General features: G+C 37.6%; 1 protein-coding gene across 4 annotated transcripts in view; it reads left to right on the top strand.

Annotated features, from left to right (window-relative positions):
* The first annotated feature begins 4,566 nt into the window (after nt 1-4,566).
* The window catches only part of RRAGB (Ras related GTP binding B), a 57,202-nt gene continuing 36,695 nt past the window's right edge, over nt 4,567-25,073 (top strand). For 2 of the 4 annotated variants that reach the window (XM_079124134.1, XM_079124133.1), the window contains exons 1-7: nt 4,568-5,228; nt 6,070-6,103; nt 8,533-8,632; nt 12,772-12,855; nt 14,703-14,769; nt 15,797-16,019; nt 24,537-24,632. In XM_079124134.1, coding sequence (XP_078980260.1) covers nt 5,137-5,228; nt 6,070-6,103; nt 8,533-8,632; nt 12,772-12,855; nt 14,703-14,769; nt 15,797-16,019; nt 24,537-24,632 — 696 coding nt within the window. In that variant the 5' untranslated portion in view covers nt 4,568-5,136. Of the gene's footprint in view, nt 5,229-6,069; nt 6,104-8,532; nt 8,633-12,771; nt 12,856-14,702; nt 14,770-15,796; nt 16,020-24,536; nt 24,633-25,073 lie in introns of all 4 variants that reach the window. The other 2 variants (XM_079124136.1, XM_079124135.1) reach the window with 2 other exon arrangements.

The raw sequence follows: 25,073 nt of genomic DNA, 5'->3' as shown, positions 1-25,073 counted from the left end.
TACAAGTGTGCCTTTTTCCCCACATCCATGCCAAAACCTATTATTGTTTGTGTTCTTGATAATACTCATTCTAATTGGAGTGAGATGAAATCTTAGGGTATGGAACTGATTTTTAAATGCCAATTTTGTGTCTTTCAATATTTCTGAATTTATTAATTCTAAGTTTTTTTCTTCATGGAATCTTTTGTGTATTCTTACATAAAAAAATCATGTCATCTGGAAACCAAATTTTACTTCTTCCATTACAGTTTGGAGACCTGTTATGTTTTGTGTGTGTGTGTGTGTGTGTGTGTGTGTGTGTGTGTATGTGTGTGTTTTGCCTAATTGCTCTTGCTAGGAATTTCAGTACTTGTTGAATCTCTCCATTTATTTTTTTTAATTTTTATTTTTTTATTATTATTATTTTTTTATTTAGCTTTTAATTTTTTACAAACTGCAGTTTGATTCATTGTACACAAATGGAGTACATCATTTCGTTTCTATTGTACACAATGTAGATTCATACCATTCATGTAATCATACATGTACATAGGGTAATGATGTCTGTCTCATTCATGATGGAGATGTATTAATGTCTCACCTATAATAGGTTTGTCTATTTCTTTTTGCAGTGTTATCAATTTTTTATGCCAGATATTTTGACACTCTATTCTTAGATTGAGACATAAAAGATTTTAATGTCATCTTTGAGGACTGATCCTTTTATCATTATGTAATTTTTCTCTTTATCCCTGATATATTTCCTTACTCTAAAAATCTACACTGCTGAAATTAATATAGCAAATCCACATCATTTTGATTAGTGCTTGCATGACAAATCTTCCCCTACTCCTTTACTATTAATCCATATATCTTTGTATTTAAAGTGAGTTTATTGTAATAAGTAGTTGGATCTGTTTTTTAAAATCTTCTCTGCTAATCTCTTTTATTTAGACCATCGACATTTAAAGTGATTACTAAGAGGGTTTGGGGTCTGTGGTAGAGTGCTTTCCTAATGTGTGAGGCCCTGGGTTTGATTCCCAACAATGCAATAAATAAATAAAGTAAATAAGTAAATAAATAAATAAAGTTGGAGTGGTACATACCAAATTTGTTACTTTTATTTATTTCTTGTCCAGTGGTTAGGGAAATTGATGCAAGAGGATCACAAATTCAAAGCCAGCCTCAGCAATTTAGTGAGGCCCCAAGCAATTTAGCGAGAACCTGCCTCAAAATAAAATAAAAAGGGCTGATATTTCTTATTTTGAGAGAGGGTCTCACTAAGTTGCTTAGGGTTTCACTAATTTGCTGAGCCTGGCTTTGAACTAGCAATCTTCTTGCTTCAGCCTCCTGAGTCACTGGGATTATAGTTCTGTACCAGTGCACCCAGCTATCTTATTGTTTTTGATCTATAGCCTTTTAAATTCTTTTTTTGGTGGGGGGTACTAGGGATTGAACTCAGGGACACTCAACCACTGAGCCACATTCCCAGCCCTCTTTTGTATTTTTTTTTTTTTTTTGAGCTGGGGATTGAACCCAGGGCCCTCTTTTGTATTTTATTTAGAGACAGGGTCTCACTGAGTTGTTTAGCACCTTGCCTTTTTGCTGAGGCTGGTTTTGAGCTGGAGATCCTCCTGTCTCAGCCCTGCCCCGAGCTGCTTTGATTACAGACATATGCCACTGTGTGTGGTTTAAATTCTTTTTAGAACTTCATATCCCTGTTTATATCATCCATTTTTTCCATTAAATGTTGTCTATTTTTTTCCACTAAAGGTGCGGGCTTCTACTCCGAAAATCTCTCATTCTTTATATCTGCTTATGTGACTCTCCCATTTGGGGCCAGGCAGCTTTTTTGTCCTGTGCCTTTCCTTCTCTGAAGAATCTAAGAATTGTTGATTTTCTGCTCGTTCAGCTTTTAACTTACTGTTAGCATGAAGAGGTGAGTTTAAAGTTCTTTACATGTGGAACTGGAAACCAAAAATTCCTCCACCAGGTCTTCATTCATCAAAGCTTTAAGTCTAACCTGAGAAACATTTTATTATATTCCAAGCCAAGGGATGGGAATATGGAGGGAAAAGCTGCCAGTAGGGTGTAGGAATGAAATTGTGAGACTCTGGGAAGTAATAGGGAACTACAGAAAAGGAAGAAGAGTAGGGTGGAGAAGAAAAATGGTAGGCAACTTATGAATGGCAATTTGAATACTGGAGACCTAAGAGTGGGTTTAAAGATAAAAGTAACTAGATTGAATTTAGAGATTATATGGAAACTGAGATTTTGTGGAATCTTTGTTAAAGGTCTTAGTACTTTTTCTACCTGAGATGAATGGCTGAAAAAAATTCCATATTGGGGTTTGGACAAAGAGAAGGCTGATGTGTTTGTATGTGTGTGTATCTGTGTGTGCACAGAGTAGAGCTGTGGTGTTAAGACCAAAACACTTGACAGGTATTGGGTTCTAAATAGAGTGATGTTTGTATCCCTATCATCCATCAAAGTTCCTAGCAATGAATGGTCGTTCCGTAAGTGCTTGTTGAAAAAGTTTGTAAAGAATTTAATCAACACTTTCTGAAAATAATCTAAGAAAAATTTTAAAAATTGACAATAATAAAAAGTGAACTTCGTCTCCTATTAATGAAAAGTTCCTTAATGAAAGTGTAAGAATTAAACAGTCAAAGGCACCTAGGTGGAAACCAGTATCTTAACAGCTAGACAATACAGGAATACATTATACCAATAGACTTATTCACCATTCTTTGGGATCAACCCTTAATGTATTTCATTCCAAAAGCTTTTTCCACTCCCTTTCTCTAATCCCTATTTCTCCTCCATCCTCTTCTCCTTTTCCCTCTCTTCCTTACCTCTTTTTATCTCACCACTTCTCTCCCTTTTTTACTTCATACATCCTCTTCCTCTTCTTTTTTTCTTGCCTCTTGGTACATTGAGAAAATATTAGCAATTCCTTATGAAGCTTATGGGAGGTGGAGGTGGTGGAGAAATGCAGCTGGTAAAGTTGCTATAAACTGGATCTTGAAGTTCCCTGTGTTGACACACTTTTTTCCTAAGTTACACAAGAGTTTTAAAGCAGAGAAATAGCCTTCACTTGGTGGAACTTCAAAAAAATCACTCAAGCAGCCAGTAGAAAGAATGGATGGTTTGGGAGAGGAGGAATTGGAAAACAGTATTAGTAGGAAGACATTAAATTTCTATAAACAGTAGTTTAAAGGAGCAATTTAGCTGGTGAAACCTGGGAGTTGTAGGGGGTTGAAAGACATTTGAAAGCTGATTTTACAAAGTAAGCACGTATTCTTTATATGTTGGGGGTGTGTGAGATGACTTGATAAAAATTATTTCACCCACCTCCAATCCATTTAGAGTTGCCACTGTAGGAAAACCAATTAGGAGACTGTTTCAGTGATTCAGGCTAGAGTTTATGACAGCAGAAGTAAGACTAGGGAGGTGTATAAACATTGTAGAAATCCAACTAAAAATGACTTGCTCTGAATGACTTGCATGGTGGGCAGTGAATCTAAAGTGACATCATGGTTTTGTATACAAGCTCTTTCACCAGGCAGGAAAAGCTAGAGTAGGAATGTGTGCGAGATAGCTGGTGGAAGGAGACAACAGATTAGCAAGTGACAAGGCTAAGAAAGGGGTTCTCAGAAAAAAATATTTTTTTCTTGTGGCATGCCAGTTTTGGGGACAAGGAATCGTATAGGACCTTTAGTGGGAAATATGGGAGCAAATTTTTGCGTGCTGTTTCTCTTCCTTCATTTTCTTATCTAAGTAATATACTCACAGGGTAATACATCATATATAAACGTATGTAACATTTATATATGATTAATATATTGTACAGAAGGTCTTAAGAGGGAAAGAAGGAATTCGCTAACCTATCTATTCCCTGCCCTGCTCTCCAGAGACATGGCTTTTGAATTCTTTGGAGGTGTGCTTCCTAGAAATCTCCATATCCAATGTATGCACATGCATACCAGTCATCAATTTTAGGCTTTATTAACTTCTTACTATAGCAGATGAGAACGTATTTCCCACAGTACCCCATAAATATGTACAAATATTACATGTTAATCAAAAAAATTGCCAAAACATTTTTTTTAAAGTGGAGAGAAGAATGTGAATACTAAAAGTCCACATGAATCCCTGGTCCCAGCAATAGTAACTTATTGAGAGCTCTCTATGAGAACGTCACAGTTTTAAGCACTTCAGATATATTATTAATTCACTTAATTGCAAGCTCGGTTACTGAGACTAACAACAAAAGGCAGGAAGCCAAAAAACGCTTGGCCTTCCCTGCCAAGAGCCCTTTAAGGGTAACCAGCAGTAAAAATGGCTAGCCTGGAGGCATGGAAATGCAATCTTCGCTTTTAATTCTCCTCAGCGTGTTGAGGGCGGGGTTAGCGGGTCGGCCCACTCTTAAAGAGCCTGCAGGCTCGCAGAGCCCGGCGGGGCTGGTGGTGCGGAAGGTAGAGCTAATGCCACGTGATAGCGACAAGCTACACTCTGGCTTTCCGGGAGTAGTCTCTATGGTATTCTTCTCGGCCCACCCTCCCCTTGGGCCTCGGCAGTCACGTGGCAGGCTCCGGGTTTACGGCAGGTGCCCACGTGATCCTGGCCTGCAGTCGGGTGGCTGCGGTGAGGTACCTGGGCTCCTGAAGGGCGGGCGGTTAGGTCGTTACCGCCGCCGCCGCTGGCTGACTAAACCGGGCAGCCAAGCGCGGGAGCAACCTGGCGGCTGAGGAGTTCACCGCACAGTGCCTAAGGCATCGGGTCAGCTCTTTCTGCGACCTCCGCCTTCGCGGTCCCCACCTTTTTGAGGGCGAAATCACTTTTGGGTTTCGAGACCTTGCGGTGTGAGGCCCCAAATCGGGGCGACTCCCCCGTTTACCTCTTTTCCTCCATCTCTTCCTTTGCACCACTGAATCACTTGGTTTTCGAGCTGGCCTGCGCGGCCGTGCCTTGAGGCCAAGTTCTGGGCGGTAAAGGTAACGGTGGGGAAAGCGGCCCCCCAGTGGACAAAGGCGGAGGCAGAATAGAGCAGGCCTGAGGGCCGCAGGCCATGAGAATAGGCAGCTGAGGGGGTGAACGAGGCAAAAAAAAAGAGTACTGCGGATTTAGAAGGGACTGGAAAGGACTTGTTGCACGATGGAAGAATCTGACTCTGAGAAAAAGATGGAGAAAGAGAATCTGGGGCCGCGAATGGATCCTCCACTAGGGGAACCGGAAGGCTCGCTTGGGTGGGTGAAGGGTATTGTGTCAAACCTGGAAGGGAGGGTGTTTGAACTGAAGAGTATTGTGGCTAAGAACACCCCCACCCCCATGATAAATTGCTTCGGTTTGCAAGTATGGTTGATTGATATCATACTTTTGACAACATAATAAACTGAAAAAGTAACTGGTGCTAACTGGGCAGACACAGCCTTTGGGATGGGGCTGATATTCACGGTGTGTGTGGTGGTTGTAAATGAGACAGGTCTACGGTGCTTTGAATTATCAGTAAAGGAGATTAGATCTCACCATGTGGGGGGATAAAAGGACTAGCATTTCCTAGTCAGAGACCAGTGACCTTAGAGTGTTTTCTGTGCCGATTTGTACCTGAATTTGAGACTTGCGTTATGTGTATTTTGTACCTAATATTAATGAATGTCATACAGCTTGGAAGAACTGCCAAGGTCCAAGGATACTTCCAAATTTTAAAATAGAAAGTTGAATTTAAAAAATATATAAAATTTAAACATGAAAATGTCCTTTGACTTAAAGCACCTCAATATGTTGTTGATTAATTTTTTAAGATAAGGAAAAGTCAAATCTTGGATTTTAATACCTCATTTATATTCTTGAATATAGCCTTCTAGGAGCTGTCTCCTGAGCTTGTAGTTAGGGACCAGGAGCATGAACCCAGTTTTATAATTTAAGAAAATGAGGACTTTTACTCAACTAAGATTCCCTACACAGCTGTATTCAGCTGTTGTATTAAACATGTTCTTTTGCACCTCCACATTTATTTATATTTCTTTAATTTCAATTTCTAAGGCAATTGGATCATGGGAACTCTTGTTTTTTGGTTTATATCTACAGGTGGGTGCTACCAAATACAGCCATGAAGAAAAAGGTAAGATGTGTTGGGTACATCAGAAACATGGTGGTAAAGGTAAGAAATTACCATTCAGGAAAAATGTAGTGGAGATATACCATCTTTCCTGTACTATTCCAGGAACCTTCCTGATTCTCACTCACTTTGATGTTAGGTTTAATTTTTCTAAGATTATGTAAATCTGATTGGGTGAATCCACATATGTACCCACTACATAGGAGTCTGCTGGCACATTTATTTTCAACCCAAATCAAAATATTACACTATAAGATCTTATATTAGTTCTCCAGCTAGAATTGTCCACTCTTTCTTTTATATTCTTGTGGTTCTATGCCCCACATTGGGTTTTAGGTAGAATCCCTAAGAGTGCAACTCTGGAGCAAATTTTTTAAACTTTGAGGCTTCAGTGTTCTTATTTTTGAAATGGTGATTTTACAAATCACCCATCTCATAGGCGATTGTGAAATTTAAATGAGTAAAATGCCTGCAGAGCACTTAGAGTGTAACATGATTGACCTTGGTAAGTCATAAGCAATTGAGGTAAGACCTTTTTATTAAAAAAAGAAATGTGCTTAACCTTAATTTCATATAGTAATTCAGTTCTGACTCCAGTTTGCTAAGGAAATGTTTTTGATGTTCCTTTCTAAAGTTATCAACAAGGATGCCTAAAAATACCAGAAATTTTTACATGATTAAGAACAAAATTTGGCTTACTCATTGCACAGTGTATAAATGTAGCAAAATATCACATTGTACCCCAGAAATATATAGCTAACTGTTGCTCAGTTAAAATGTTTTTTAAGTAACAAAAAAACACTTTTTTGTATCAATTTTTGGCTGGCTCAGTAGTGACATTTTCTTAATGAGGTAACGGTACACAAAGAAATTATTAGATTGAGTCAAGCCTGAGTGCAGTACATTTTCATTAATATTCCTTACATTCGTAATCAGACATTTTTATAAACTATCTGGGATTGAAAACAAAATATATATATCCATTTCATTTGAAAAGCAAGGTAATTGGAAACTGTATGTCATAAATTTTATATTTGAAAGGATTCTTTAAGTAATTTTATCCAATTCCCTTCAAGTGCAAGAATATACAGCATCTTTGACAGGTATTTTTCTCTGTGTTAAATGCTAACATCGACAAGCTGTTTACCTTCATAAGGTCATGCTTTCCACTGAACACTTCTCCATTGTTAGAAACTCTCTTTTGTATCTTTGTTTTGATAGCTTGTTTATTCTTTGAAGAACATAGTTTGAGCACTTATTATATGTTAGGCACTGGAGATACAAAAGGGACTCTCCCTGCTCTTTGGGAACTTAGATGCTTGTGAGAGTCAGGCTGAAAAATGAGTAACTGCGATGCATTATGTCCTTTGCAATGATAAAACAGTGCCATTGGGAGACTGAGATAAGATGCCTAAGTCAGCCTAGGGTTTTGGGGTCAGGGAAGCTTCTTGAGATGATTACAAAACCAAGTCTTGAATGATAAGTGACATTTAATTGAAAGAAAAACAAAGAATGGAACATTGCTGGGAGAGAGTTTGATATAAAACAGACTTAGAAGCAGGACTCCCTGGAGTGCTGGGAACAGAGACTATAAGCTGTTCTCAGTTCAGTGTGGCTGGTTGCTTAAAGTTCTAGCTCAGGAGGGGCAGGAGATGAAGATTGTGTAGTAGATAGGCTAGATCTTATTTATAGTTTAAAGGCTCAATCCTGTAGGTCATGAGAAACTTGTAAAAAGGAGAGACAGAGTAATTAAGGAAACAAAATCATAGAGGGAAGTGGAAGGGAAAACTTCAAGCGCTCCAGAAAGGTAGAAAAGTTGACCTTGAGCAGGAGGAGGAAGAAATTTCAATTATGGCAAACCCCCTGCTAAGTAGTTCAGTGCATAAAACATTAGGTTATAGGAGAATAGGGTTTAATTTCCTCTCAAGATGGTATTTTTGTAACCTAGTTCTAAGTATATTAATACTGCATATTAATAACATAAATTCAGCTGGGTGCTTTGGCCCATACCTGTAATCCCTTGGATGGCTGAGGCAAAAGGATCACAAGTTTGAAGCCAGCCTGGGCAACTTAATGAGACTCTGTCTTAAAATAAAAATAAATTTAGAAAAGGGACAGGAATGTAGCTCAGTGGTAAAGAACCCTTGGGTTCCATCCCCAGTACTACAAAACAAACAAACAAAAAATATAAAGCCACTGTAGTTCTGTAGCCAAAAGGATATGTGACCTGTGACAGGTAAGTGCCTGGCTCCTGGAATGCTAGGTATATGTGCATTCACCATTAGTTGGGGAACAGTTTAGTTAGTTACAAGTATCTATCTACATCAGATTGTTGATACTGTCATTTCACTAAGATGCCAAATACAGGAGAGAAATAGGTCCTGTTACGTAAGATTTACTCTAGATTATTAACATTTTTCTTTCTTTTTTAGGTGCTGTTGATGGGTAAAAGTGGGTCTGGTAAGACCAGCATGAGGTCTATTATCTTTGCAAATTATATTGCCAGAGACACACGTCGGCTTGGTGCAACAAGTAAGATGTTTTATCTTATTGTAAAGTGAGGTGATCTTAACTATTAATCTGCATAACACACTTGGTTGCATAGCTTGGGAATGCAGAGGTTGAAGGATTTTTGGAGCATGTTCCTCATTTTGCGTTTCACCTCAGAGAGGTGTGGCCTAATTCTGATTCTTAACTGCTCACTCCTGGAGGGCTTCTTTCCTTTCTAGTTTGCTTACAAAGTGGGATGCCCTCTTCCAACTTCTTGTTTATCCTGCTGTTTCTTAACCAGCATAGGTACCCTTTTGTTTGTTTTGGGGGTAGAGTGTTTGTTTGTAATTGTTAATTATACAAAGGGAAATTATTAGGTATTAAGAAGCATACAATAAAATCTAGCATACAATAATAATTTTTGAAGCTGTAGTTAGTCTTTGTCCTCATTCAAAGGTAAACTACAGGGGTGGGAAGTAGGAAAGTTAACCTGAGAAGTGCTCTGCTGCTTCTCTTCCTAGGTACACATAGATATTCTCATTGGAGTTTTCTACTCTGACATGGGAAATACCTTATTGCTCTTCATGGTTTAAATGTTGGCATAGATTTACTGGGTTGCTGTGGCTGTCAGGCCAGTGAATCTAGGATTCTAGGAGAGCCCTTCTGTCTGTGAGCTGCATGTCATTTCATTCTGTGGCATCCAAGCATTTCTGGATTCTGCCTTGGCCTTTGACTTCCAAATGAAGAAGGCCTGACCTTTAAATATTCCTGATCTGGGTTTCTAGCATCTTGAATGCTTTTAGGAATAAGTCAACCATTAAGAATAGTGTCTCACTGTGGTTTCAAGAACAATAAACATCTTTCAAACACATTATTCTCCAGACCCTGAGATACAAAGGAGAAGAAAACCTTATTTCTGTTCTTAGAGGGATAGGAGTGTAGTATTCACTTACATAATTGGGACAGGTTTGATGACTACAAAGCTATCTCTTAAGTAGAGACCCAAATCTATTTTCCTTTATTTCCATTAGCTGGTTTTCTCTGTGTTCTCATAAGTCTCTACAAATACTTGAGGATGTTCAGTGTCTCAATTTATCCTAGTCATCCCCTGCCTCCCAAATCTTGTCTTTCTTAAGTTAAGCATCTTCAGTTCCTCCATCTATTCCTCATTGGACATAATTTGGAAATATTTTTAAGGACTTATTCAAACTTGTTTACATTTTTCTTATGTGGTTGTAGCCTGATGAGGGCAGAGTAGGCTTATTACATCTCTTATTCTGGATCTTACATTGCTATTAGTGCAGAGTAACTCCCACCTTCTTTAGTGGAATGACTTTCATTACACTGAGTTATACTGAAAAGTCCCAATTCCTCTTCAGATATATTGTTTTTAAAACATATCCTCTTGATTCTTGTACAGTTAATATTTTGAACCTAAGTGTAAATGCTTATTTTTACTAAATTTTGTTTCATCCTGTGATATGTTTCTGTACTCTGTGTATATTAACTCTAAAATTCAAAACAAGTCACTGCCTCTCTGGGCCTCAGTTTTCTTATCTACAGTAAAGGATTTGGATCATATGTTCATTGTTACTACTTATTCTCTCATCTTATATAGTATCTGCCCTTCCAGCCCTATGCAGTTTGTACATTTGATAAGTATCTCATTTGGTTTTGGTATTGGTCAAAAATTTTGGTCAAGATAGTGTTTAATGGCCTGTAGTGCCTGTAGAGTTGACATCTGACTTCTGGAAAATCTGTTCTTCCATATTTCTGTCTTGATTTGGTAAATTTTGAAATTTTTCTTTTCTTCCAAGTTAAATATCTAGACCTAGAATCTGTATGATTTCAGTACATTAAGGGAAGCAAATATTTATTGAACAACTGTCATTTGCCAGGCTTTTGTATTCTGTTTTATTTATGTTAGTCCTCATATTGACTTTATTCTAATAGATAATGAAAGTACAACTTAGAAATTAATTTTACTTAGCTAGTAAACGTAAGAGCTAGAATATCAATCTTTGCTCAACTTCTGTTTATTACATCACAATCTATCTTGCTTACACTATTCTTAACAATTCCTGGTAGACTTCTTTTTCTTTGTGTTTAAAATTCTGCATACTTTGTTGAAGAACCCTTTTCTAGTTATAGTGATGTTTCTGATTTTAGCTGATCAGCAGAGTTGGTTTATTACTGAATCCACTGAAAAGACTCAACAACCAAAATTTCAGAACTATTCAAACTGCTTAAAATAGTTTTGACATAATCTTAACAGCATCATTATGAACAGAATGTTGCAAGTTATATGGATCCTGTTCACTAAAGTAGGCCATTTATTAAATGGGTAATTTTATGGACCTTCCCTATGTGCTCGGCACTGTGAATGGGCTCTTGTCCTTAAGAGTATCTCAAGTGGAAGCTTTATTAATAATACTTTTTAGCAATTGCTGTGTCTCCTTAGAGGTGGTAAAGGTAAACTTAAAAATATTATGTTGACCTTAATGCTTTAGCATATCATCATTAGCTAGTTTGTCATTGCTGAAGAAAGGTCTGTTTTATTGCTAAATATATAGACTAGCTCAAAATACCTATGGTGCATTGCTTTTTACTTGATATTCCTTTTATGCAGTTGCTAATTTTCTTTAAAAGTTGCAAAAGAGTACTTCTTTTAAAATTTACATTGCCTTTAATGTTTTAGTGTTTTCCTAGTTTGTCATTTCTTGAAAAAATCCAGTTTTATTTTGTTAAACTTAGAGACTACTGTGTTTGGAAATTTGAAGTAAGGATACAGAATGATGATGTTATTAATTTATTAGGGGTATATTAAAATGTGTTAGAATAGTAAATTTGTCAATAAAAATATGATTATGAAGTATTTTAGTCTCAAACACTGTTGACAGCTCCAAGATTTCCTACCTTCTCAAAATTCTCTTTTCTCTGGGCTTTTATTTAATGCTTTATTACCCTGGTTTTCTTCTTTTATCTTTAACCATTCCTCCCTGCTTTTAAAAAAGATAATCTTTATCATAATATTTTCTTCTTTCTGCCCCATAAGTGTATGCAATTCCCCAAAGCTCTGTTTTTGCTTCTTTTCGGTTTCTCATAACATCAGGGCAGGAAGATTAGAAGAGCCAAAGGGCCAAGAGTGTAAGAGGGAAATAGAAAATGTGGGTTAGATCATTCTGAGGTTATCCTCTGACCCATTTTTATCTGAGTATATGCAATCATGCATATTCAGAGAGACATATTCTCTTTCTTTTAAAAGAATGTAATAAAAATATGCCTTTTGGAGAGACTGCTCTATCTGTAATATGGAATATAGATCAGAGGGAGGCAAGGATAGAAACAAATTGTCTAGTTAAGAAACTATTTTATAGCAAACTAGGTAAGAGATGACTGCTTGATTTGATTTAGGGTGTTGGTAGTGGGTTATGTTAAGAAACTAATGGATTTGGGATATATTTAAGAGGTGGAGTCAACAGAGCTTGCTGGTAGATTTGGGGAGAATGGTGAGGGAACAAGTGATCTGAAGGATGAAACTAAAGTTTTATTGTAGACAACTGGTTGAATTGACTGAGATAGAAAAGACTGAAAGAAGAATCAATTTGAGGGGGAAGATGGGAGATGAGTTATATTTGGTTATGCTGAGTTTGGGATACTTAATGGTTTATTCAAATGGAAATGTACCATGTGAGTCAGAAAGGTAGGAGAGAAATCTGTACTGGAGCTGCTTATTTATGAATTATCAATATCCAAATGGTAAATAAAATAATATGAATATATTATCTTGCTTTGGGGAAGAATACATAGATGAGAAGGTGGCCAAGAATGGAGACCTGAAGAACTCCAACATTTAAGGGACAGAAAGAAGAATAGGAGCCTGTGAGGGAGGATCTTCCAGAGAGTTTGTAGGTAAATCAGAGACCAAGAAAAGAGATTTTTTTGAGAAGAAGAGAGTAGTCAACAGTGTCATGCTGCAGAAAGTAAGACAAGGACTAAAAAGTCCACTGGATTTGGTAATGGGGCTATTGGTCACTTGATGAGAACAATTTCTATCATATGGGAATAGAAACTAGATTTCTTTCCCATTTGCCCCATATCTTAAAAGTCACTGAATCCTGTCACTTCTTTTGTTATTGTCTTTCCCTTTCTCAGTAGCACTTCTTTCCATTTTTTTTTAGTACTAGACCGTATACATAGTCTTCAAATTAATAGCAGTTTGAGCACCTACTCTCTCGTAGACTCTGTTGGAAATACAAAGACATGTAAGATATGATTCCTTTTCCAAGGAGGGGGAAGTAAAGGGGAGAAGGGAAGTAGTTTGAGCACTTACTATGTGCCAGGCACTTTATATATGATAACTCGTTGAATCCTCACAGCTATCCTGTGAGGTCAGTTCTATGCCCCTTTTTTTCTTTTTAAATAGAAATGGAAGCTAATACTCAGAACTTAAGTGACTTTCCCAAAGTCACAGAGTTGTGGAGCTGGTACTTGAACTCAGATCTGTTTGACTCCAAAGCCTATATGCTTTACTTTTTAATGCTTTGCTATCTATGATCTAGTTTCTGAGAATGTAAAATTGCCCAAAAGTTAGACAGCAGTTAATTTAAGCAATAGCTTTGAGATAGATAATCAAAGAAGAAATGCTATAATAACATTTGACTATCATATAAATTATATAGATGATAATTTTTAGACTTAGAGTAATTTTCAGGACAAATATTTTCATTATTCCACCTTGGGATTTTTAGTGCCTGGCAGAGAGTAGATGCTTAATAAATGTTTGAATGAATTTAGAGGGAGAAATGACGGTAAGTGGGGTTAGCTAGGTAGGGCTTTCAGAGGAGGTGGGATTTAGTTTGGGTCTTGAAAGATGAATATAATTTTGAAAGAAAGATGGGGTGGGCTTTCCAGGCCAAAGGACAGAGTAGGTGAAGGATAGCGGGGAGGGAAGTGTAAGGCAGAGGTCGCAAACAGGCAGCCTGTGTGTTGGATAAGGCCTGTAGATGTGTTTTGTTTGGCCTGTCCATTGTTTTAGAAAAATTGGAATTATTGGTATCACACATCAAAATTTTCATAAAAAATGTGAATTTCCTGCGACTATTGAAAAATTGAAAGATTTGGCAAACCTGAGCCAACATTCCTGTAAGAGCTGAGTGACTGCTACCCATTCTACTGGGTGGATGTTTATCTTCTATATGTGGCCAACTTTGATGGTATATATTTACTGGCCTGGCCCATATTAGCAAGTTTGCGACCCCTGATGTATGTTGGGGTTGGGGAGGTAGTGGGGTTTGGGAGGACTGTGAATAAACCAAATTGGGCTGGAATGAAAGGTTTTATTAATGTGAATTATTGGGGAATGTATAGGTAGATTGGAAGCCAAATTGTGAAGGACCTTGAATGTCCCCCTTTAGGGACGGAGGAGCCATTGAAAGTATTTGAATGGGGAGTGACATGTTCAAAGTAGTGTTAAGAAGATGAGCCTGGCAGTAGCCTATAGGATGATGTAAAATGGGTAAGGTTTTTCTGGTAGTGAGGTCAGTTATGGATCTCTTGTAGCAGTGTATGCATGAGATGATAATGGAATTGAGAGATATTACAAAGGACTAGCAATGAATTGAATGTGGACAGAGGAGACACAATTGGGGGAGAAGTAAAGTCGTTAACTGAAAAGGAATCAATACAGGAGTTAGTTTGGTTATGTTTTATGTTTGTTTTGTGTTCGGTTTTTGTTATTGTTGTTTACTTTTTCATGGGGGATGCTGGTGAGGGCAGGTGGGACAGGGAAGATCTATTAAATGGTATATGTCACTGTCTAACCTGTGGAAATTTAACATTGGTATTATAATTGGAGATTGTTTCTACTCTGAGTACTAAACTACTAAAAAGTAAAATGACTTACATAAGAGCCAGTTCCATAGCTCAGGGTAGTTTAGGTGCCCAGCTTGCCACTAAACCACATTACTAAGCTGAAAAATCACCTTCTTGTTGTGGCTTTGAGCATTTCACTCCACTTTGGTCCTTCTAAATTCCATGGGTTAGCGCTTTGCTTATTTTGAATTTCACCTTGCATGTTGCAATTACTAGATTTGTCATACTTGTCTTCCAGTTGATGTAGAACATTCTCATGTTCGATTTCTGGGAAACCTGGTATTGAACCTGTGGGATTGTGGTGGGTAAGTACCATCATCTACTTACTTGTTTGTAAAGCCAATGGCAATAACCATGGCTTCTAGTATAATCAAGTATGACAAATATACCTAGAGTAACTGTCATTTATAATAGACACATTGCATAGAATTATTTTGTACTTGGCACTTGATTAAATAAAGATCTCTGATTTTTATTAATTGTGGAAATGCCTTCTGTATGTGATATGTTTAAATAGCTCTAACACAAACTTCACCTAGATATGTGTAGTACAGGGTAATCATTCCCTCTTTTGCAGAGGCATAAATTGGCTTTCTTTTGCAATGGCATAAATTAGGTGATTTGACACTAGTGCCAAGCTTTCTAGCTATTCTTATTAGTTTCAATCTCCAAGAAGTCTCAGCACTATAGATCAGACTCTAAGCATGTATAATCTGGCTGAGTTACCCACTGTTGGAAGAGTAGGAGACAGCTGTACTCACGAACAAGGTACTCACCAAAAAAATATCCCATGACAAATGCACACACTCACTGTGTTTCTATGCTAATGTTGACTGCTACTCTTTGGCTGTTTACACCTCTGATCTGAAGCAGCAATGTGTAGTGCACAGTGGTTAGGAATATAAGTACTTGAGTTGGGTTGCGGTTTATATCTCAGCTCATTATCTTGGGTAAATCATTTAAACTCTGAGCCACAGTTTCTTGTACAAAATGAATAGTAATGGCACCAATTCAGAGTAATTTTGATAATTAAGTGAGATTATATATATATATGAATAAATACATACCAAGAGAGGAGCAGAGGATGGTGTAAATTGTGTCTGAAGAGTTAAGGTAAAGGGCTGGGGAGAGCTCAGTTGGTAGACTGCTTGCCTGTCAAGCACAAGGCCCTGGGTTCAATCCCCAGCATTGGAGAAAAAAAAAAAAAAAAGAGTTAAGGTAAGACCAGACCTGTTTGCTGTTGTTTGCTCTGAAAATTGAAGCCTTAAGATTATCTTTTGCTTTGATGGAGCTTGAACTGAGGACTTGCTTACTATGTATTTTTCCTACCAGACAAGATACTTTCATGGAAAATTATTTCACTAGTCAACGGGACAACATCTTCCGAAACGTGGAGGTTCTGATTTATGTCTTTGATGTGGAGAGCCGTGAACTTGAAAAGGACATGCACTATTATCAGTCATGCCTGGAAGCCATTCTGCAGAACTCCCCAGATGCCAAAATTTTCTGCTTGGTTCACAAAATGGATCTGGTACAGGAGGATCAGCGGGACCTGGTAAGAAATGGAAAAGGTGCTGCACAAAATGGTTGACATGCTTTGCATATTCCTTTTGCACAGATTTGGGTAAATTTGTCCCATTCTCTTTTCAGCAGAAAATGTCTCAGAATAAGCTTTCAAATTGAAATCCTATCATTTGTTTAAAATAAAAATTCTTAAACACATTTTTCATTGTAAGAGAAATACAATATTCATTTAACAAATAATTTTTAGAATTAGGTAAGGAATCTGACCATGTGACATCACAAAGCATCCTTTATTTATTTTTAAAATATATTTATTGCTCCGTGTTTTACTGTCAAGTATAAAAGCCCCATCAGGATTGAAAGGAAGAAAGGTTGTTGCTGGTTTGAGTTAGAAACTGGTAGGCATCAGTTCAAGTGCAAACTATACTATGTTAGGCTGTATGCCAGGTTTCTCATAACTGCAGTGATGTATGTTTCTCTTGTTTTCTAGCATAAATGGATTAGCACTAGAGAAGACAGTAGGAGGTGAAGTCACCAAGATGGAATAGTAGGAAATATTAGCTTTCAACACCTCATTAAAAAAATACATATAGGTAACTACCTGTAAACTAGTATAGCCCAGAGAGGGCTTAAGGACCCATCAGAGAAAAAAATGGAGTAGAAGGCATAAAAGCCTACATAGCTTTGAGACTCCAGGACTGAGAAATCAAAAACTTAGTCTAGTTCTAGTTCACTTAATATAGGAGAATTAGATTTAAGGTCTGAGGTGAAAGAGAAGATTCTCCCTCTATTTATTTCTTAGGATATAACTCAGAAAAGCAGTTTTAGAATATAATGATCATATAGAAAAATACATTTCTTCCTTTGGTTGTAATGTTAGAGTTTAAGGATATTATTAGACTAAAGGAGTTTTGGTAATAGCTATGGTAAGGAATACTTTTTTCCATGACTAGTTACAGGATTGCTTGTACTATTCAGTGTTTTGGTGTTTCTAGGTTAGTTTGTAGGCTTTCAAAAACCATTTGATAGTGTTCTGCATTTGACTCAGAACTCTACTTTTGAATATCCAGTAGTCTTTTTTGTTCTTTCCCCCTCTGTCTCCCAGAAAACTATATATAAGCGTGGGTCCTGCCAGGCACAGTGGCACACACCTGTAATCCCAGCAACTCTGGAGGCTGGGGTTAGGAGGATTGCAAGTTTGATGCCAGCCTCAATAACAGTGAGACCCTATGCAACTTAGTGATACCCTGTCTCAAAATTAAAAAATAAAAAGGGCTGAGAATGTGACTCAGTGGTCAAGCACCCCTGGGTTAAATCCCTAGTACCAAAACAAATTTTTTAAAAAATAACTGTGGGTCCTGAGTTTGTGAAGCTTTAAAAATAACTTCAATCTTTGGCCAAAATTACAATTTAAAAATCTAGGGGATATAGCTCAGTTGGTAGAGTGCTTGCCTCTCAAGCACTGAGGCTCTGGGTTCAATTCCTAGCACCACAAAAAAAAAAATCTATTACTTTTCAATAAACGAGCTCCTTATGAATGTTCTAATCACTTATAATTTTGAATTATCATCTTATTGTTTTCTAAGTTTCATAGACCATCTCCCAAAGATGTATTAATATTCTTTAAGGGATTTTAAGCTTAATATCTTTAATTTCATTACAGATTTAAAGTTGGATGTTCTCAATTATAAATAGTTACAGTACTTTCCAAAATACAAAGTTCAGTTAAGATTTATTTCCCTGCATGTGCATGTATTTTGTGGTTTTCCAGAGAAATAGAGCAAACGAAATATGTTTGTGTATGGAGAGACAGAAAGAGATGGGAGGAGTATTAAGGAATAGGCTCCACTGAATGTGGAGGCTGGCAGTTCTGAAATCTTGAAAGCGGGTGGTCAGACTAGAAACCCAGAAAAAACACTCAGTGTTGTGGCTCAAAGCAGAAGGAAATGAGAGGGCAGAATCTCCTCTTCCTTAGAACATCAATCTTTTTCTCTTAATATCTCTTAGATGAAACCTACCCACATTATGGAGGGCAATCTGTTTTGCCCAGAGTCTACCGAATTAAATGATAATCTCATCTAAAAAAGTACTTTTACAGTGACATCTAGGCTGCCGTTTTACCAAATGTCAAGTACTATGGCCTTATCATGTTAACACATAAAATTAACCATTATAGTTCACCCCTTTTCAACTAGGCACTCATACATATCTTCTGAAAGCATAATTAACTTCCAAATAAATATAATAACATGAATATACTTCCACTTGATATAACTTTGTTGCATACAACTAGAAGTACACTTGGGTAATGTTTATTCTTCTCTCTATCCTATAATTTAAATATTACAATGTAAACAGTACTTAAATATAATACTGATATAAAGTCTATATACCATATGTTCATCATAAATGGATAAAAGAGAAAGACATACTTAGTATATATCCACTTATTCATAACAAAATCATAGAAGATATATATCAAGGAGAATTTTAAGTTATAATTCTCAGTTACAACTACTCATGTGGCCACAGCTGGTATTTGTAATTGCCTTGTTCAATTCTGGATTACCTTTGTACACAGCAAGCACCTCAGCTGGTTGTATTTCTTTATTGGTAGGGTGACCCTAAAACCATTAGTAGACCTAATGGTCTAGGCCATTAGTAGAACTGCCTGAATTGGGTAGTCGTCAGTTTCCATTACTTTAATTACAGGGTATGATATTGTTAAGGGATTCCTTGAAGGACCTCTTTTATTCTTGACATACCTTTCCCTACCTCCATTGTGAAGTAGTAGTCCAGTTTCTACTATGATATTTAGGATTAGTCACCCCATTCAGCCCAGCAACTCCATTTTTTGCCATTTCATTCAAAGTCATGAGGAGCCCATAGTGGCTGAGTGGCAGTTTTAATCTCTAGTTCAGTTGAATTATTATTATTTTTCCTGGTGGACTCATTCCTGCCATTGGAACTGAGACCTCTAGGCCACAGAGTGTAAAGTCATAGAGACAAAAACCAAAAATTTTGTTCTTTACCCTTAGTGATGGTTAGTGGATTACTAAGGGTAATGGTGTCACTCCCATTACCACCCTTTGAATCCTAGAGTCATGAATCCTCACTGTGTTAGAAAAAGCATGAAACATTGGTTGCTGACTGAGAGCATATACAGTTTCCTAGACTGTCTTGCCCCAGCCCTGCAAATTTTTGCCAACTAACTGGCACTGCAGCTGAGCTTTCAAAAGCCTACTCTATCATTCTGTCAAGCCAGCACTTCAGGATGATTGGGAATATGATAAGAACAATAAAGCCTAGATCCATTGCTTTATTTTATTTGCTGTGAAGTGATTTCCTTGATTAGAAGCAATGTCATGTGCCATACCATGATAGTAGATGAAGCAGTATGTAAATCCACAGATGGTAGTTTTGACAGAAGTATTGTATAAAGGGAAGGTGAATCAATATCCTGAATAAGTGTCTATTCCAATAAGTATAGAATGCTGCCTCTTGCATGATGGAAGCAGACCATTGTAATCAAGTCATCATCACATAAGGACTGGTGCCATTTTATGGATTTGGTGTTAGTCTCTGTTGATGGCAGATTGGGCACCCATCTGTGGCCAGAGCAAGGACAACCTTGGTGAGTGAAAGTCCTTGTTGCTGAGCCCACATATTACTTCCAGCCCTGTCACCATGTCCATTTAGTTTCCTGAACCCACTGAGGTGGGGAAAGATACTGACTGGTATCCACAGAACAGGTTATCCTAGCCACTTGATTATTTAAATCCTCTTTTGTTGAGGTTACCCTTTGATGGACATTCACTTGAGATACAGATATCTTCACATTTTTTATATATTAAAAGATTTATCTATATACCTTTTCCACAGACCTTGTCGCCAGTTTTCCAGTTACATTCCTTCTAAGTCCCTGGCCATCCTGCAAACCAGTTTCTGTAGCTCATGAGTCATAGCTGTATATCGGGTCATTTCTTCTTCCAAGCAAAGTGAACAAACAGGTGCTCAAGGTTCTTTTCACTGGGAGGATTTCCTTTAGGGATGTCCCAGAAATGGGCTGCAGACCTACAGCTGTCCACTTCTAGGTGGTGCCCATTTATCTTGCAGAACCATCTGTAGACCAAGCCTTAGTCTTCTCTTCCTCAGTCAACTGATTATAGGAAACGCTCCATGAGGTCTTAGGTGCATACTGCAAGAAAAGGCAATGTAGCAGGAATGGGGGACCACAGGTATTTGGGACACTTCTTAAAATGTAACTTATTTGTGCCCGCAAGGCCTTCTTGGACCCAGTCTCTCATATATGACTTTAATTTGGTGATGGAATGCTGCTGTACATATCTGACTTTACGGCTTGGTAGATTAAATAACAACCAGTTTGTGATGAACAGCACAGTTCCCACGGTAGCTTGGTGGCCTGTGGGTACATGTTCAGTTTGTATGTACTAAGGCCCAGTAGTGGACCAAGAGCTGTTTCTCAAAGGAAAGTAATTATCTGTAGAGAATGGTAGGGCTTTGATTCAGTATCCTAAATGTGTGCATTGCAGTTCACCAATAGTGGTCAGAGGCTCCAAAAAGCTTCCCTATTTGCTGCTGACACTTAGAGCATCATTGTATTTGCTAGACAGTATGGGCCAAAAGCAGCTTGCACAGCTGCCTGAACCTGTTGCAGAGCTGCCTTCTGTACTGGGTCCTACTGAAAAGTAGCAGCTTATTGGGTCACTCAGTAAACAAGCTAGAGTAATACATCCAGAGTAATCTTCTGCTTTCACAATCCACATAGGCCTACTAGATGATATGCATCTCTTTTAGGTTCCTAAAAAGTTGAGGTAGCATACCCCTGAATTTTTAGTCACAATATTTCCAGCCTTCTGACATTAGAATGTCTTTCCAGTAAGTCTAGTGTAACTACTTCATGCTCACTGGGTTCAATCAGCATAATGTCATTAGTGTGATAAACCAGTGTAATAGCTTGTAAAAGTGAAAGGTGATCAAGAGCCCTATAAAACTAAATTATAACATAGGGCTAGAGAGTTGGTATCTCCCTGAGTAGGTCAGTGAAGGTGTTTTGCTGGTCTTGCTACCTAAAAGGAAACTGCTTCTGGTGGATTTTATGGGCAAGTATGGAGAAAAAGGCATTTGTCAAAAAAATATGTGCATATATGTACCAGGGGATATGTTAGTTTGCTCAAGGAATTGGACCACATCTGATAACAGCATTTGCAACTGTAGTCACCACCTGAGTAATTCTATGTAAATCCATGTCCAAGAGCTAACTGCCTTCTATAGAGCCTGAAGAGGCAAACTGAATTGGAATGTGGTGGGAATTGGTAATCCTGTATCTTTTAAGTCTTTGATGGTGGCAGTAATCTGCACAATCCCTTCAGGAGTTCAATATTGCTTTTGGTTTACTGTTTTCCTAGGCAGAGGCAGGTCTAATGGTTTTCATTTGGCTTTTCCTGCCATAATAGCCCTCACGTTACAGGTAAGGGAATCAATGTGGGAATTCAGTCAGTTGCCAAGTATGTCTATTCCAAATATGCACTCTGGAATTGGGATGTAACCACAGTATGGTTTGGGGGACCCACTGGGCCTGCTGTGAGACAAACCTGAACTAAAACTTTATTGACCACCAACTTTCCTACTCTGGTGGACTGCATTAACATTTTGTGTCTCCTGGAGTTAGTGTCAGTTCAGAGCCATTGCTTACTTGTCCTCCCGAACGTCAGATCCTTTCCTTTTTTCCCAGTGCACAGTCACCCTGGTAAAAGGTCTTAGGTTTTTTGGAGGAAGCAGAGAAGAAAATTAATAGTATAAATTTTGGGCAGTATAGTGGTGGTCTTCCTTACCTGGACCCAGCCTCCTTTTCATTCAAGATGCTCTAGGTCTGTAAACTGGTACAAGCCTGAGTATCTATTGAGGGACCATGACTCTGTTCTTATGGTTCAAGTTAGATTTTGGACCACTTGACTTAGACTCTTCTACTTATATAGATCAAGTGAGAATTTAGTAGACTTCCCATTTATTTCACTTCTAAGTACCACCATGATCAACTACCTAACACCATAGGTCTCTGAGTCAGATTACTCTAATTGTTGTTTTCACTCTGCTGTACATTAAGACAACCACACCTACCTTGCATTTGGTGAGTGTCTCCGCCTTGCTCCTACTCTATGATCCAACTACCACCACTGCATTTACGTTTCCCAATTCAGTGGCAGCAGTTCCCAGTGTCAATTTTGGCCTATAGAGTGATCAGAGTGCAGGGAAGGAAGCTGGGCTCCTCTCACAAATTTATTTCTCACAGTCATGGTGAAAGGTCTCTTCTGGAACCTCCCAAGAGTGGTAAGTAGGTCTTAAATGACAAATACATTTGAACATTCCAGTCTTCCTAAGCTTTTGGATTCCTTCCCTTCCATACTAATGTAGTGTAGTCCACTTTTTGGTTCATTTTTTAACCAATCAACCAAACTGTTAGAACCATGTCTTACTCCTTGAGCTGCAACATTAAATGCAGACCCTCTGTTAAATGAACTCATATTGGTATGTTTGCCCTGATCCAACTTCATGTTCCTTTCCTTATCCCACACTCTTAATATCCATTCCCACACATATTCCTTGAATTTCCATCTGTGTAAGTTGGAAAAAAATTGTAGTTGTTTTGGAGCATGGGATACTTCCTCATGACTGACACTTTATACCTCACCTTTAGGAGTCTTTTGGGAATTGAGTCTAGCTATAAGTATAAAGCAAAGAGAGATGGTGAGGGTAAATCAGATCTATTGTGAGGCAGCTACCTCAGGGAAAATTGTTACATTTTCCTTAGGCAAAGTACCGTTAATTTTAAATAGCAGTGGAGTGACTGCTTTTGTTTGCAAACACTCATGAGAATTTAGGAGTTCAGTGTCCTAGTCTTCATCAAGATCTTCCCATATGACCCTCATTCCTCATTGTTTTCCAGAATCCCATTCTTTCAGTCAGCACCCTAACAGAAAATACTCTGCTTGGTTAGGAATTAAATTTGCATTGTGATTTATCCACTCACAGGATGAGAATCCAAGTTTAGTTTTCAGCAGTCTTAGTTCTGCAGTTAAGGGGGTTATGGGTTTCTTTTAGGGCACATAGAGAAAATATGGAATTATTTATATGGTGCTTAAACTGGGGATTGAAACTTCTGACCTTGTCTTTTTCTTTCCCGACTTGGTCCAGCACAGTTAGGATCAGCCAGCCAATTTCATTACATACTCATTGTTTTGACAAAAATATTTAGTTATATACATGCTCACCCAGAACCTTGGCTCTTACAAATATTTGATTAGGAATATTCAGTGGTAGTATTTTATGTATCTCTTCTGCCACATCACTGTGCTCTCTTTACTACCAGAAATAGAATTTATTAGCACCTTTAACTCTAATCAAATTAGAGAAATTCCAGAAACCCCAAAAACCAATCAAGAAGACTCATCCTTAAAATTCTCTTCTAGAACCCACAATCAGTGCTAACATCTGTACTGGGTTTCTAATAGAATGTGTGTGTGTGTGTATGGGTATGCGGAAATGGAGAGAGAGACTGAAAGAGGGAAGAAAGAAGAGTTATTAATTTTAAGGAATTAGCTCTCTTGATAATAGAGACTGCAAGTCTGAAATCTGCAGGGCAGGCCAACAGACTAGAGACCTGTGAAAAAGTTGATGTTACGGTTAGAGTTTGAAGGTAGTCTGTAGGTAGAGCTCCTTTTTTCTCAGTAGTGGAACTTTCTCTTAAGACCTTCAACTGAGAGGATGAGTCCCACCCCCATTAAGGAAAGTAATCTGCTTTACTCAAAGTCAGCTTCTTTAAAAGTTAACCTCTTCAAAAATATCATCACAGCAACATCTGGATTGATGTTTGACCAAATGCCTGGGTTCTCTGGCCTAGTCACATTGACACAAAAATTAACCATCATGCACATGCTCCCAATCCATTCACTCATGGAAAAATAGCTGTGTATATGCACCTCTATAAAGGTTTTCCCCATGTACATATGAGCATATATACATAGAAACATATCTAAGATTGGTAGATATTTGCATGTATGTGGGGGAGCTATATCTATATGTTGAAATATGTATAGTGCATTTGTAAATAATATATATGAATAGACATATATTTGGGAGAAATGTATATTAAAAGATTAAATTAAATTTTGATTTATAAAATCTCTGTATGGGTATGACTCTTACAATTACCCAGATTTAATGATTTGGAGTGTTAGATATTTTAAGATTTCTCTGTATGATAAATTTTATTTTCCATTATAGTGTTCCCAATGTGTATAGAGCACACACAGTATAATCCTGAAGAATTCTAGTAACCATTAGCACTTTTAGATGTGTCCTGAAATAATTTCTGTCATTCCAGTTTGTGAAATAAGGTACATACTCCAAATTCTTCTTAAGGAACAAAAGCTCCTGATTAAAATATGTTGAAATAGTTACATCATAGATTTTGCAGTAAAAGAGGAGAGCTGTTATGCTGATCAGTATGTTGGACCATTTAATTCAGATTTTTAAAGAGCGAGAAGAAGATCTGAGGCGTTTGTCTCGCCCATTGGAATGTTCTTGTTTCCGAACATCTATCTGGGATGAAACTCTCTATAAGGTGTGTATGTTTCCTAAGTTCTTCCATTTTAAGAGCATGAAAAAGAGCTAGAAGAATATGAACAAAATTGAAAGAAATTGAAATTTAAACAATTTCATATCCATCTTGATATGTTGTACTAAAAAATGAAATAATTTGCAACAAATTGTTTGAAGAGTACCAAACTTAACATTAACAGATTTTGGTTTTGATCTTACATTGGGTCGACATTGTTACCAATTCACACTGAACTTGCCAGTTTGGGTATGATTAATTTGATACTGAGCTTTGTGAGAGAGAAATTTTACTCACTGGCCATCATCCATTTTGACCTGTTGTGGTCTCAATGCTGATTTGAGTTGTATCTTGTATACAGGTACCTCTACATGATAATGATATAAGCTAGCCTACCTAAGTTTGAATAGCAGTAGAAGAAAATACTTAGTGGAGAGACTGGAGAAG

Source organism: Sciurus vulgaris (assembly GCF_902686455.1).
Source record: "Sciurus vulgaris genome assembly, chromosome: X".
Classification (NCBI taxonomy): Eukaryota; Metazoa; Chordata; class Mammalia; order Rodentia; family Sciuridae; genus Sciurus; species Sciurus vulgaris.
The sequence above is the reverse complement of the archived record's forward strand: the minus strand, read 5'-3'. Positions and strand labels throughout refer to the sequence as shown.